Genomic DNA, 14,973 nt, shown 5'->3' on the forward strand with positions numbered 1-14,973 from the left:
AAAATACAGATTAATCGTTTATTGATCCGTCTTGGCAGCTCTCATAAAATAAGCGTGTTATGTTGAAATCTGAGAAAGAAAACACAAATGATCTATTTTGCGTTTGAACATTTTGACTGTCATTTTCAGTCTCTTGAAATTAATTTATCATTAATACGCTGCCGTAAACTATTCCGAAGGTTAAAGATATGTCTGCAATAACTGATTTAGACTTATCAATTGCACGGCCAATATTCTACAAGACATAAGTAGACAACATATACGAACAAAATGCTAAAAAAAACGAAGTTCAATATGGTATTTACTTCATTTTCTCAATTTTCTTTTAGCTACTCATTCTACGACCAAGATAAGCAAGACCTTTGGGAAAATACGTCATATTGATCTTTCTTACATTTGGGTCTATATAATCAACGCAGCTGTTCATTATCCGTTAATAAAGTATATCATAAACATAATGTTGATGGCTAACTATGTGACTAATTATCTAGCCTGCTTCAATACAAACATGTATTAATATCTTTGACTTAATTAGATTTTAAGATCAGAAATAATCATTGTCAATGAAACGTAAAGTAATGTTCGTGACTTAGATCAAACCATTCCTTCCATAAATACATATGGATTCAGTGACAAAGTGATGGCATTTAAACCTCAGAATAATTACATTGAAAGAAGATCTGAGACATACGTCAATGCATCAGTTATGCAAGGACACAAAACCTATAACAAAATCTCGAGTTCAACTCACGGTCTTCAAGAATCGTGACGATTCCACACTAGATGGGTTTATGCTCTAAAATATTTACGATTTCTTATTGAAAGTGTTTCAGATTTAAAAAAAAAAAAAAAGTTGGGCAAGACGCTTGGGTGGACTTAAACAGCTGTACCGTTTAAAGGACCGTTAAAAAATAATCACACTTTTCCATTTGATCAATTAATTTCAATTATTACAAAGGACGTTATCCTTGTACAAGATTCATTTCCTTTTATAAATGTTAAACGGTTGATTTTCTCTTTTTAAACTGATCAACTTATAAAATGTTTTTGCTCATTGCTTATTAATAGTTGTTAGTATGAAGTAAGTGTCGTGAAATACAAAATAAATATTAACATTATTCTAAGTGATTGACTGTCTGCGTTATGCAATTTGAAATTTTGTACACCAATTTATAAGGAACACTGGTATTAAGAAAGTTTCACTTGGATATGAAACATTGGTCATAAAAAAAGGTTCACAATCAACAAGTTCAAAACATTGCTTAATTGAGCCATCGATTGGTGTTTTAATTTCTTTTAAAAATGTGTTTCAGTACTTTAACTAGACAGAATTTCCTGCAATGATTACTGATAACAATTAATGCCATGTTCTTTTTTTTTAAATCTTCCAAGATAAATAAAAAAATTTGCAGAATACACACAAATAGATCATTACCATAGAAACTATGGTTTTAACAATTAAAATATCTATGTCAGATCTTAAAAGATTTATACAAATACTGATTACCTCGGCTATTTCTTCGCTCTGGATGAGATAAGGAAGATATTTTCGCCATTGCACTTGAAACTCGTCTTCTCATTTTACTGGATATACTACCTCTATGAGTTACTGCAATAGTTCGTATATCGTTTTAATAATGATAAAGTTGACTATCAATACAATTCGATGAAGTAGAGTGGTATCAAAGGATGTATTTACAATTCTAATGTATATGTCACTATATTATGCATGCAACAAATGCACAAGAAGAAAAGGATGGACACAATATCATTATCTTCGAAGAACTCAGAGAATTGAAACAAGGCTGTGTATTTCTGGGTTTGTTTTGTAAACTTTTGCATTTTTGCATTTTTTCAAAAGTTATTTGAAGTATTTTATTTACCCCGCTCATTTAATTTAAACCTAATCGATACGGCACTAGAAATGACAAAGAAATGAGACTTACGTTGTTCGTAAAAGCCAACATCTTTATTAGTGTCCGGGGATATAGTAGGTGACGATGGAACAGATTGATACACCCTGTGTAACTTTTCAAGTCCTGAAATAATCATACTAATAATATAGGTTTAACATTACTATTAGTATCAATACATTATTAAAACATGTTTTTATGTTAGTTGTGTTAAATTGACGTATTATCATTTGTTTTATTGGGAAATGTCTTGCTGTTAGAATCAGTTCATGCTCTGAAATCGACAAGTTTACTCAACACCTCACACTAAAAATTGTTAAAGTCCAACACATAATCAGTGATTCGCGCATAATTATATTTTACGTTGGATAAATAACTTATTCTAGTATCCATTTAAAGCAGATTTTCATAAAACTACTTCAATATTAAACAAAAAATAAATCGTTTAATTCCCTTCATCTTTTATTATCACTACACATTGTAATCCTGTTTCCTTGACCAGGTAACAACGGTAACTACTGAAAAAGAGGCCTATTTCACATATTTCTTAAACATTTACACAAATGGGTCAAATTAGAATATTTAACCCTGTACTCCCCTAAGGAACATCGACTGAGCACTCAATAAATAAGCTTGTCTTGTTTCTGATTGGGAACTTGGTTGATCAACAAAACAAAAAAAACTAAAATTGATTATCTACAATTAATTATATTTTGACATTTCAAAGTTATCCGTATGGATTAATATTAACAACAGCTTTTATAAAGTTACTGGTCATCAGAGGCTATAAGTAACCATTGTGAATTCTTGTTTCCTCAATACTCTTTCTATCTACAAAGTATGTTTCTCAAATTGTATTTATTCTTAATTTTAATGGGAACACATGCTTCATTTAAAATAACTGTGCCTTCATTATTGAAATATCAACACTTGGATTGAACACCAGCTCATAGTAATAAAAAAACTCATTAAAAAGTTTGTTGGATGAAGATTAATCAAACGTTATGTAATAAGTTGTTTTATACGCAATCTATAAAGTAAAATAACAAAAATATCGAACTCCGACGCAATTAAAAAAGGGTAAGTCCCTAATCCAATGGCAAAATCAAAAACTCAAATACATCAAACGAATAGATGTCTGATATATTGATGAAGATTATTTCCACTTTATGCCATTATATTGATGTAGTGTAATGCATTTTAATTTTGGATATTTTCTCACCAGGACTAGATTTTCTTTTCGGTGTTTTCTTTGAATCTGATTTACCATCCGTATGGTGTAACATATCCCTGCTTTGCGTTGGTGATCCAAAATTACAAGGACTTGATGTCATACTTGAGGTATCTACTGGGCTTACAAAACTGCTAGCAGTAATATCTGACCCCGACTCCCTTCGTCGTCGGACAGGTAATGGTGAACTATTTTCGTCGTGATCCTGCAGGTCATATGTCACCACTTCATTATCAAGCTTAGAATCTGCCAAATCAAGGAGAACTTCACCCAAAAATTCATATTCATGCCCGAGATAGTTCCATATCGTTACTTCTAAGGATTTTTCTTCCAGCTGTTAGAAAATAAAACAATTATTTATGGTTGATATAGTTTGTTTAGATCGACAATGTCCTCCACAGTTTACTCGGAAGTATAATGAGGATCATCACAAGCTCAGACAACATTTTCGAAAATTACAAATAATGTATGGTAAGTTTCTCTATGAACAAGGTTCAAACACTTTGTTAAAAACAAAACTATCATACATAGAAACTTGCACAACTGTACAACTTTAAATGAAGCTTGACATAATTTCGTAAATTACTGGGAAATAATAACACTTCTAAATCTATTGAGAATGAAAACAAAAGTTCATATATATGTGAAGATAAAAACCTAAAAAGGGGAATAGAAGTCACCAAACACTACTAAGATTGCATACAAATCAAACCCATCTACAATCAACCAAATTCTTTCAAAACGTATAATGTACAAACAGGAACAACCAAAAACAGTAAACGAATTGTCAATTAACATTGTCAGTATAAAAGCTTCATCAATTTTGCAATCTTGTATTCTTCTTACAATATGTAGTTCCTAAGACAACCTTTTGTAGTAATTGATAATCTAAAGCGATTTATGTTTTTGTCTTTTTAAGTGTCAAGAACATGATGTTGATTGCTCTAGGAACATATGTTATGCGTATTGGGAATATTGTCTTACGTTTAAAGTTCACAATTTACTCTTACCTCTGACTTCGACAGGTCAAGGAGATTGAAAGTTTCTTCCCAAATAGGTGAATTAACATTAAACTGTGGTATCGTTTCATATGGTGGAAACAAACTGTAAAACAAAACAAACTTAAATAAAAAAATAAAAAAATAAAAAAAGAATTCTAAAATCATCCATCATGATGACATAAGAAAAATGTGTCATTCGTTTGAATTTATATATTTACTCTGAAAATATTTCAGTCAACAGATATCATTATCACTACGTTTTCAATCCTTTTAAATGATCGTCGATTTGATTAGCTTACTATACAGCCTATGTGTTTACCTCACATTTAATTTTGTTATTATTACCAATAATTTTAATGATGTTACACTGTAATTAAAGACTAAGAGAACAAGTATACGGTATAGGGATTTCTTTCATTCATAATTCCTAAATTGATATAAATGATAAAACACCCAAAAAAACATAGAAAACATAAAAACACACATTTATTAAGTTAAACCGTAACAAACTCGAAACTATAACAGTAATCTACCAATGAAATTTATATCATGAACTGTCGCTTTTATTATCTTTATCAGCTTCAAATAAGTTAAACAAAAAAAAACTCACATAAAAACGTTGCAATTGTTAAGAAAAAAACTTTCAGCTCATACAACTCATGTCGATAACGTTAATCCATCACTAACACGAACACATTCAGCGATTCTAACATTTCAACATTTAATAATAAATTTAAGATCTTTACGAAGAGAAACATCAATAAATGTCCTAAAAAATCGTTTAGTAGCTGCATGTTTTCTCAGGGAGTGATATTAAAAAGCGTGACATCAATCTATAGGTCTCCGGGGCCTTTTTCCAATACCACAGATTTTCATCGTATAACATTATTAAGCTTATTATATCCATAGAGTTTACGTTAAACCATGTATTAAAATGTGAAAAACTTATTTAAAATTTAACCAATGTAGAACTGAAACAAAGATAACTTATATACAATAATGATATTTATAGTTATGTTTTTACGTGAAAAAACAATTTCTAGTACATGTACTTACCGTCTCCAACAACAGAACGTCAATGATCAAAAGTGAAATTAGTGTCTACTTTCATTTTCAATTATTACTTTAATGTCATAAGAAGATACACGAAGATCTTATTTTAAAAGAAACATATCAAAGTAAAAATTAAAATCTTATGGCAAAAGATGAAGACAATAAACAGTATACAAAACACAACATAGAAAACTAAAGATTGAGCTTCACGAACTCAACCAGAAACTGGGGCTGATCTCGGTACTCAGGAAGGATTAACAGATCCTGCTGATAACAGATCCTGCTCTAAACTAAGCACAACAATAATGTTTCTTTAAACAAACATGTCAAACAGTATAAATGTTTTATTCACGCGAGTAAAATGTAAGGTTTTGATAGTGTTTACCTCCTGTCTGGCAAGATGTGTACCATTGCAATTGGATTCATGTCCGCCACAGACAATCGATCAGGAGGTTTAAGAGTTTCGGCACTAACGAGATTGACAGACAAACATTCGTCTTCTTCGTCATAACCTAAACTGAACTGAAGCTTGCCAGTAACTGGTCGGTCTTCTTTCTTAATTTCTAGCTATAAAAAGAAAATATAAAATTTGTACAAGTACATATAATCTCATCAATACCAGGCTTAAAATGTGTATGATGTTAAATAGTTCTTTGTCATATGCCAAACAGCAATTTACATTGAAAAAAATCCTTGACCACAAGATTGATTTCGAATTACTATTTTAAGTTCATACCATTAAATCAACGGATGAGATCTTGTCTAAATAATGTTATTTTTTCAAAACCCAATCAAGTGATTAATCATATTTGGCAAGTTACAAAACAAGTCTTTATTATAAATGTTTTTGACCTACCGGTGTTTTAGGCAGCATCCGCCTTTTAGGCTTTTGTAATGGAAGTGTCTTTGGTGGTTCAAGGACGGGCGAATTGGACTTTGTCATTTGAGATGATATGACCACAGGTATATCGACTGATGAATTGTTTCCGTTGCTTTCTGTTGAAAATATATACATTATTCTTTCAATTAGATACCTTTTATTCTACATAAAGCATTTTATGTCTGTCTCTGTCCGTCGTTTTTATCATCTATACAAAATTGTGGTATCTTCATATTTAAAAAATTAAGATTTGCAATGTTTAACAATTAAAATATAAAGGAAATGAGCATAAATATGCAACCAAAGAGCTTTTACATTCCGTCTTCAACACTCTAAAATAACAAGAAAGTAAAGCAAATAGATATAATAGTCTAACGTTGTCCGGTTGATTTATCTTTTGCATAAAAACAATAGGTCTGCACATTTTCAAATCTTTCTACCTCGTCTGTTTTTTTTTTCTGTGTTTTTTTTTTAGAATTGAAACCGATGTTTGTCTAGTACACATGTTAAAGTTAATTTTCGTGCATCAGAAGCTTCAATTGAATTTTATGGAGAACCCGTCAATATATATACACACAAACAATAACTCATTTACTTGCACATGTAATTTCTATTCGACTATATATAGATTGTTTAAAAAAATGAATTGCCGAAGAACTCAAAGATAAAATCATAACATATTGTCACCTTCTACAATGACCTACAAGCTGTTTCATGTAATTTCAAAAACATTACTTTAATTACTAACAAATGCTTCCAGAGCTTACAAAATATTTTTTAATATACTCATAAATAAAGATGGAAATGAGCCAATCTTCAATGCAATTTGGAAAAGAATATCTACACGCTGCTCTTTGGTAAAATGTATACAAACGATTCTAGATGGAATAATCAAATGTCATTGTTTTGACTTGTTACCGCTTACAGTCTACAATTCTACAAATGGATCTTTGAGTACAAGTGTAGGTGTAACTTAGACTTGTCAGGAAATTGTTCGTTATAAAGCAAAACCTGTTTAAAAAATAAACAAACTGGAAAGAAAATATCTGCCTTCCATCCCTATTTCATTTTAACTCAATTGTTTCAACTTTAATTGATTGATTGATTAGTGGTTGTTTAGCGTGCATTCACATTTTAAGCGTTGTCTTATTATTCCGTTGTGTTGTTGAATAAAGAGATCTGTCATTTAGGCATGTATTGTAATCAATTAAATCAGTTTATATACCTATAGCCCAAATTGGTTTTGACACTGTTCTATTTCTTCTATAAAAATCGTCTTCTTTCCTGTAAAATAGAAAAAAAATATAACAGATTAAACATATCCTACCGTAGTCTAAAATCGGTCATTTTGTCAGTTCGTTAGGTATTTGTGTTTAAACTTAACACACGGGGAAACTACACATTGACGTCACTACGCTACGTCCGGCGTAAAAAAACAGTGCAGAATACGTTTTTCCTGCACTTTTGATTAAAAAAACATTTCTAAAGGTAATTTTTCATTGTTTTTCTCAAGTATTGCTAAAAAATGCAAATTTTCTAATGTTTGTTTCAATCCCGACTTCCGAATGTCTAAAAACATTCTAGAACTTCACAAAATCCCACTTCCGGCCTCCATTGCTTTGTGTACATTCCATTCAGCGTCATCAGTCTTGTGGAAGGCAATACAGGTCAAGCAAATCGTATTTTTAGGAATTTTAAAATGACATGCTCCTTACGTCTTTCGCCATTTTCCGGCGAAAAAAGCCCAACCAAAATGAAAGGAAAACTATATGAAAAAAACGATGTCCATGCCATAATTTTGTACAGGAATATAGAGAAGGTTAATAAAAAACAAGTTACATTTAATTTTCATAGATTTTTTTTTACTCATTATAAAAAGATTGATATTCTGACCATCATGACTAGGTAAATATTCATAAAAAAATTCCATTGATGTCGAAAGGGATGGCAAAAAATGAGGTTTCCTGATGAATAAAACCCCAAATTATAGCAAACTAGTTTAAAGCAATATCCCAAAAAGAAATAACGTAATTGCCGTAGACTGAAAAACTCCCTAATTGACAGTAGAGCAATTTGATTGGGTAGAACGATCTGACATAACGTGATTTTGACGCCATTGAAATTTGAATGTAAACAAACAAGGTCAGAAGGTTCAGTATGGGACAGCATCGTACATTGAGTTACTGAGAAACAATTATGAGTTACCAATCTTGACAATGCATGGTAATACAAAAATGAAAGCTAAGTCTACAGAAAAAATCAGAAAAAAATAGCCTTAGGATAACGACTTATCAACACACCTGGATACATTTTTCAGAAGATCAAATAAATTTGCGTAAAGAAAAAGGATTAAGAAGGCTTATCCACTATTGGTTTCATACTGCATTCAAGGTTATACGTATCTGATGATGTATTACTGTGTGTTAATAGCAAAGACTCCTAGTTTTCAATACCGAAGTTACAATACAAAATCAATATCTCAACCATTATAATGTTTTTTAGTCATGTCATTCTACTTGGTCATATATTTTGAATATTAATATCAAAGAATTGAATCAGAATACATTTAGAAAATTACTAATTACCTCTCAGGAAAATGTACTACAAGCAACTGAACAAAGTCTGTACTTTGACTCATGATATCCCGAGATTCTTCAAAAGATACATCTATGAGAGATTTACCATTCCAGAATAATATTTGGTCACCTAAAATGGAAATATTTAAGGTTCTGTCATTGATGATAACCAAATGTTTGAAAGCACTTCATAAATATTTCACAATAGTAAAAATATGCACATTTGTTATTGTTTTATAGTGTCTGTGTTGATAAAGTATTTATTTATTTTCAATCATAAAAATTCAATCTCAAATTAAGTGTAGGATATTTTTATAACTTATTCATTTGTTGTCCATTCTTTATTTTTCAGTTTTCTGTGATTTCCTCTAACATATCTTATATATATATCATTTTAGCGGTATTTAAAACATTGTATGTATGTTGGCGTTTGTTTTTTGAAGCAAATCAGTGTTTCTTCCGTTCCGTTGATTTCTCTTAGAGTTGACGTGTTTCCCTCGGTTTTGATTTGAGAACCGGATTTGTTTTATGGATTTATGACTATTGAACAGCAGTATACTAGTAATGCCTTTATTTAAGGTACTAACTATTGAAATTACCTTCAACAATGTCATATGTACTACCTATTGATAAATACCTTCAACAATGTCGTATGAATCAGCTGGACCTTTTTTCTCTACATATGTAACATAAGCACCAAGTCCACCATCAGGACCACGTTTCCCACCTATCACACGCATGCCCAGTCCGTGATCTAATTATACAAAATAGTTTTGATATATTACACTTAAGGATAATTATGATTAAAAACATACTTTGTCATACATGTATGTTCAACATCCATGGTCATAATGAGCTGATAAAGTATTGAAATTAGTGATTTATGTTCTAATATTAATATTAAACGCTTATGTTATGATGTTGAAGAAAATTCTCAAAAAAGAATAAGGGCATATGTATGATTACACATGAGAAAACTGTCTATCAAAGACCATAGAATTAATAGCAATTGACGGCCTTCAAAATTGATTAAAAGCTATATCGAATAGGTAGGTACTAAATATCAGGAGGAAAATGTTAATGGAAAAAAAAGAAAAACTAATGGCTGTAGTTAAGCTGATTTTAAAAGATGCTTCGCGTGTTCATTTCAAATTCATTATAGAGACTTATTTTTTTTTACTTCAAAGATGTCAATTCAAATTTTGTTATTATTGAGTATAGTCATTAAGATTTGCTCTCGGTAAAAAACTTCTGAATTCCTAAATGTGTAGTTTTGTAAATATTATTACTTCAATTTTTTTAGTGGTTTATTCAATTGATTGCGTCTTCTTGTTAATATGCTTGTAGTATTGCCTTGGTTTGTTGATTTTATTTTGTCGCTTGTATGAATTCGGTACGGTTTTATAAAGTTCACAAATAATTGAATATAAACTTACGTCGTGGACTGTAAGGCACGCTATCTCTGTACAGTAATACTTCTCTTGGCTTCAAATTATTGAAATAATCTGGAAAATGCATGGAGGATTTTTACACCTTGTAAAAAAATTGTATCGTGTCTAGATTTAAGATCTGTCATTTCTATGTTTGTACACTTTTTAGTTTTCAAGAAATGAACAAAGTGAATATCTACTTACTCAAAATAGCAATATTTATCAACTTCGGGACGACATCAAAAGTTCAATGAAGGATAAAAAAACTTAATTCAGATAGTTTTTTTTACTGAACACACCCCCCCCCCCCCCCCCCCAATTCCCCCTCTTAACTTAATTTGGGAAAAATGGATTGACCCTTATGGATATATGAAAAATCGATGTAGGATAATCAAAACTTGCAGCAAGTTTACCCCCCACCCCAAACTATTTGAATTAAGTGTCTTATCCTTCATTGATCTTTTGATGTCGTCCCTTATACTGTTCATTAGTGATTTTCAGTTTGAAACGGAGTTCGGTATTTTTGTTATTTTACTTCTTGTAGTACAATTCAAATATCATACTCTGAATAACTGTTCTTGAAATTACAGAAACAGAAATACCTCTGAAGACTTTATTTCTTAAACACTTATCTACCATTATTGCAGAAAAGATATAACTGTAAAGATCTTATGTAAAAGGTCCCTGTTGTTACCAAAAACCATAACAGGTTCGTCATATATTAAAGTATTCTGTTAGCTTCATGATATTATATAAACTTGTTAGAAAATATTATTCTTTTAATGTACCATCTATTAAATTGTAATAATACTAGTGGAAGTTTCTTTTTTTTTATATGTAGAAATAACGAAAAAGAGATAAAGTTAAGATATAGGTATATACAATCTTATAATCATAATTGAATTTTTAAAATGTTTAAAGTTAAACAATCTAGATATAGCATATCCATTTTTCAGTATCATAAGACTGAAATAATAGAAGCCTTTTATTTGAGGTATAATTTCTGACAACGATTTAAAAGGGTGTTATTTGTTTTGTTTTGTTATTTCTTGAATTTTTCTAACTTGTTTTAAAATATTTATGGAAATTCCTGTGGTCAAAATTGAAAAGGCAAATTTAGCTGAAAAGGCTCTTATGCGTGAACTAATATAGTCTCTTTTCTTTGAAATTTAAGATCGTTGTCCTAGTCCTACACGTTAAGATATACACAATTTATTCCCCAGAGTATCAACAGCGGTCTTTCATAGACTAAGCTGATAAAAGGCATCGATATAACAGGACTATTTACCCAAAATCGTCCAGCATGTACAGTGAATTTAAAAAAGATTATCACTAAGGTGTTGCCCATTCGTTTAATGTGTTTGAGCTTTTGGTTTTTCCATTTGATTAGGGACCGTGCGTTTTGAATTTTCCTCAGAGTTCAGTATTTTTGTGATTTATTTTTTAGAAATCAAACTAATCTCAATATTTTATCTCTGCTTTTTTAAATGATATGTTCAAATCTAACTTGACATTTTCTGTTTAACACCTTTATGTAAGATGCTAGTTAAAACCAATCTCCGAACATCAATGTTTAAATCTGGTATTACAAATAGCATATAATAACTCGAAGATGTTCATAAATATATAAGTTAATTTGAATGTAGAAATGAAAAAGCATATATATCTACAATTAAAGCTGTAATAAAAACGAATCATACTTTCTATAAAAATAAGACACAAGACATATTATAGAATGATATAAAAATTCTTAGTAAAACAACAGAAGAGGACAGATATAAAATACAGTTAAAAAAGTCAAACTCATAGATTGAAAATAAACTGACAACGCCACGGCTAAAAATAAAAAAGACAAACAGACAATAGTAGAGAAGACACAACATAGAAAACTAAAGACTAAACCATAGTAACCCCACCAAAAACTGGGGGTGATCTCAGGTGCTCCGGAAGGGTAAGTAGATCCTGCTCCACATGGGCACCCGTCGTGTTACTTAAATCATCACCGGTAAATAGTCTTATTCGGTAGGTACCATTCGTCAAAAGGGAAGGGTATTGTTGTTACGACATAAGGATATAAGGGCATACACTACAGACACTGGCACACTAGTATTCCATCCACAGAGCACGAGTAACAGACCCTGCATTAATTACAAGAATAAGAAGATGTGGTATGATTGTCAATGACAATATCCCAAGAAAAGTGAAGAATACTAAATCGGAAACTACTATAGAATAAAAAAAAATATGGGAGGATTATTCTTGTCTTCATGTTAACGTAATACAATGACTATTTGTCAATTGTGCAACAAGAATGCAACTACACGTATTTTAAATTGACTCCAATCGGCCTGGTTTGACAATATTATAACGAACGATTTCCTATAGGAAAATAGACTTGAGATCATCTTTCAAAAATACAATAAAACGTACGGGGCTCAATTATAATTGTCATACGATATTAAAAAAAGCAACACCTACTAGACCATGCTTTTAGATTTTATTTACTATATTTCATGAGTAATTATAAAAAAGGGCTTAGTAAAGAGGTAAATATGAAGGAAACTTTGTCTCAATCTGATTTCGCAAGATTTTCAACATATTTCATGCCAAAATTTGTTGATGAATAAGCATTGACTAAGCGTGGTACTAAACTAGATTAGATAAAAATCCAATACACGAAGCTAAACTAAAATAGTAGTATATGAGTTTTTGCTTCTGTTTGTCATTTTAATCAAATAATTATGTTCTTTGAATGTGATTGCAATGTGAAAACAATGGAAATATTAATTTAACACCATTCAGCAATGACATAAATATGATTTTTTACGATGCATTTTTCAATAGTATTGAGCGAACTAGTTACACCCTCTTCATATTTCGTATAACATTTGATATTTTAAATGGTTTACTAGCATTATCATAGGAAGATAATTTGAAATAAGAAATAACATTGTATTATCTACACATGGGATCGTACCTCTATAATACTGACTCGCATCTGATTGTGTCGACCGCCTAGATCGTATTGATTCATCTGAGCAACGTCTACTATTGCTCTCTGCTGCATCCACCTGAAGTTGATTTTTTTGTTCAGAGTTGTTATCATATTCAAGATAATCTGCAGATAAAGCTCTCGATCTTTGGCGGGGTGTTTCACTTTTATATTTTCTGTTGTTTAATGGAGATGGTGCTGGTGATAATGATTGACGACGAGTTTCACTTTTATATTTTCTGCTGTTTGATGGTGATGGAGCTGGTGATAATGACTGACGACGTATACGGTTTGTTAACATGTTTTCTGATAAAATACTGGAAGAACTACTAAAGCATACTGCATCTTGCCGATGTATTTGTGACGAACTGGTGGTACTTTTTGAAATTTGACCCTCCGATAACGAGTCATATGGATGGAAGAAAACACAAACACCTCCATTATTTGACGAATGGACGGTTTCGTTGGATGAACGTCTACATTTATCATCAATATCGTCAATGTTCAGTGTTAGATTTTTAGAATTTACACTAGCTTTGCCCTTATAATTATGCAAGCACTTGTCCTTCACACGATTCAAATTTGCGTTGTTTTTGTCGGAACTTAAATATTGTTTTCTTTTCTCCGAACCTTTTCGTCGTCTGCTGTTTTTTATATCACGTGGAACATTTAAATGGTTGTTAGAAATGTAGTCCATCTCTTCGTCAGTTTGATTTTCTGAATTTGAATCTGAATTATCCTGCCGTTGCATCTTATGACGTTTCTTTTTTACATCAGATCTACTTGTATGACGCCTTGAGCTTCTTCTAGGGCGCCGTTCATAATGTTCACCGTTATCACTTTCAAACTCGCTCACTTCGATTGTTGTACTTGCAAACATACTACGCCTTCTTGGTATTGGCTGACTGATGTTTTTGTGGTTTGTTCTGTTACATAAAACCTCTGTATCAGTAGCTGTTTCTGACGCAGATTCTGAGGCTGATGAACACGTCTGTTTTCTCGAAAACTCCTTAAATATATGAATGAGATTAAAATACTGAAGTGTTAATTTAAAGATTTGACGACATGTGGACATTTGTAATGAAAATACATTTGAGATATCGTCATTTGACGATGTGTTTGATCCATTTTATAAATATCATAAATATCACTTATGTAACAGAAATACAAATAAGATATATCATGGTCGTAAGACAACATATCATATAAGTATAAATAAAGAGGCTACCATTGCATACTATAATTGATTGGCTTCTACTACACACCAGTTGATAATCAAAGCACTGGCCTTTTATAAGCATTTTCTGAATTTCGGTTATCGTTTGATAAATGATTGAAATTTGGTTATCAAAATATAAAACATGACATTTTTTCTTGATTAATACGATGAAAACAAATGTTTTACAGATCTATATAAAAAAGAGGATGTAATATGATTGCCATTGAGACAACTGTCCACAAGAGACCAAAGTAACACAGAAATTAACAACTATAGGTCACCGTACGGATTTCAAAAATAAGCAAATACCATACCGTATATTCAGATATAAAAGGCCCCGAAATGACAATGTTAAACAATTCAAACGAGAAAACTAACGACCTTATTTATGTACATAAAATTAACGAAAAACAAATATGTAACATATAAACAAACGACAACCACTGAATTACAGGCTCCTGATTAATACTCTATTAAATATTTTCCTCAGATATCAAATTTCCAAAATATAGGGGTAATTGATTGGAGCTTTAGATGAAATAAATCGTTAACGGTAGAAGTGCAATAGAATTGATTAATTTGTGCTAAAAATCGCACTCTTATGGGATGTTGATGATGTTCACAATATTACTTTATGTAAGTTCTATTGTTGGTCTCAAGTACGTTGTCACTTGTCTT

At 31.0% G+C, this 14,973-nt stretch overlaps 1 protein-coding gene across 3 annotated transcripts in view; it reads right to left on the reverse strand.

The window, feature by feature from the left end:
- Window positions 1–14,973, reverse strand: part of LOC143055417 (regulating synaptic membrane exocytosis protein 2-like) — a 57,138-nt gene that overhangs the window by 8,838 nt on the left and 33,327 nt on the right. For all 3 annotated transcript variants that reach the window (XM_076228574.1, XM_076228567.1, XM_076228560.1), the window contains 11 exons: window positions 13,062–14,085; window positions 10,091–10,159; window positions 9,292–9,408; window positions 8,664–8,784; window positions 7,304–7,362; window positions 6,055–6,194; window positions 5,584–5,765; window positions 4,155–4,248; window positions 3,136–3,478; window positions 1,947–2,039; window positions 1,508–1,609 (listed from right to left, as the gene is read on the reverse strand). In XM_076228574.1, coding sequence (XP_076084689.1) covers window positions 1,508–1,609; window positions 1,947–2,039; window positions 3,136–3,478; window positions 4,155–4,248; window positions 5,584–5,765; window positions 6,055–6,194; window positions 7,304–7,362; window positions 8,664–8,784; window positions 9,292–9,408; window positions 10,091–10,159; window positions 13,062–14,085 — 2,344 coding nt within the window. The remainder of the gene's footprint in view (window positions 1–1,507; window positions 1,610–1,946; window positions 2,040–3,135; window positions 3,479–4,154; window positions 4,249–5,583; window positions 5,766–6,054; window positions 6,195–7,303; window positions 7,363–8,663; window positions 8,785–9,291; window positions 9,409–10,090; window positions 10,160–13,061; window positions 14,086–14,973) is intronic.

This window comes from Mytilus galloprovincialis, chromosome 1 (assembly GCF_965363235.1).
Source record: "Mytilus galloprovincialis chromosome 1, xbMytGall1.hap1.1, whole genome shotgun sequence".
In the NCBI taxonomy this organism is placed as follows: Eukaryota; Metazoa; Mollusca; class Bivalvia; order Mytilida; family Mytilidae; genus Mytilus; species Mytilus galloprovincialis.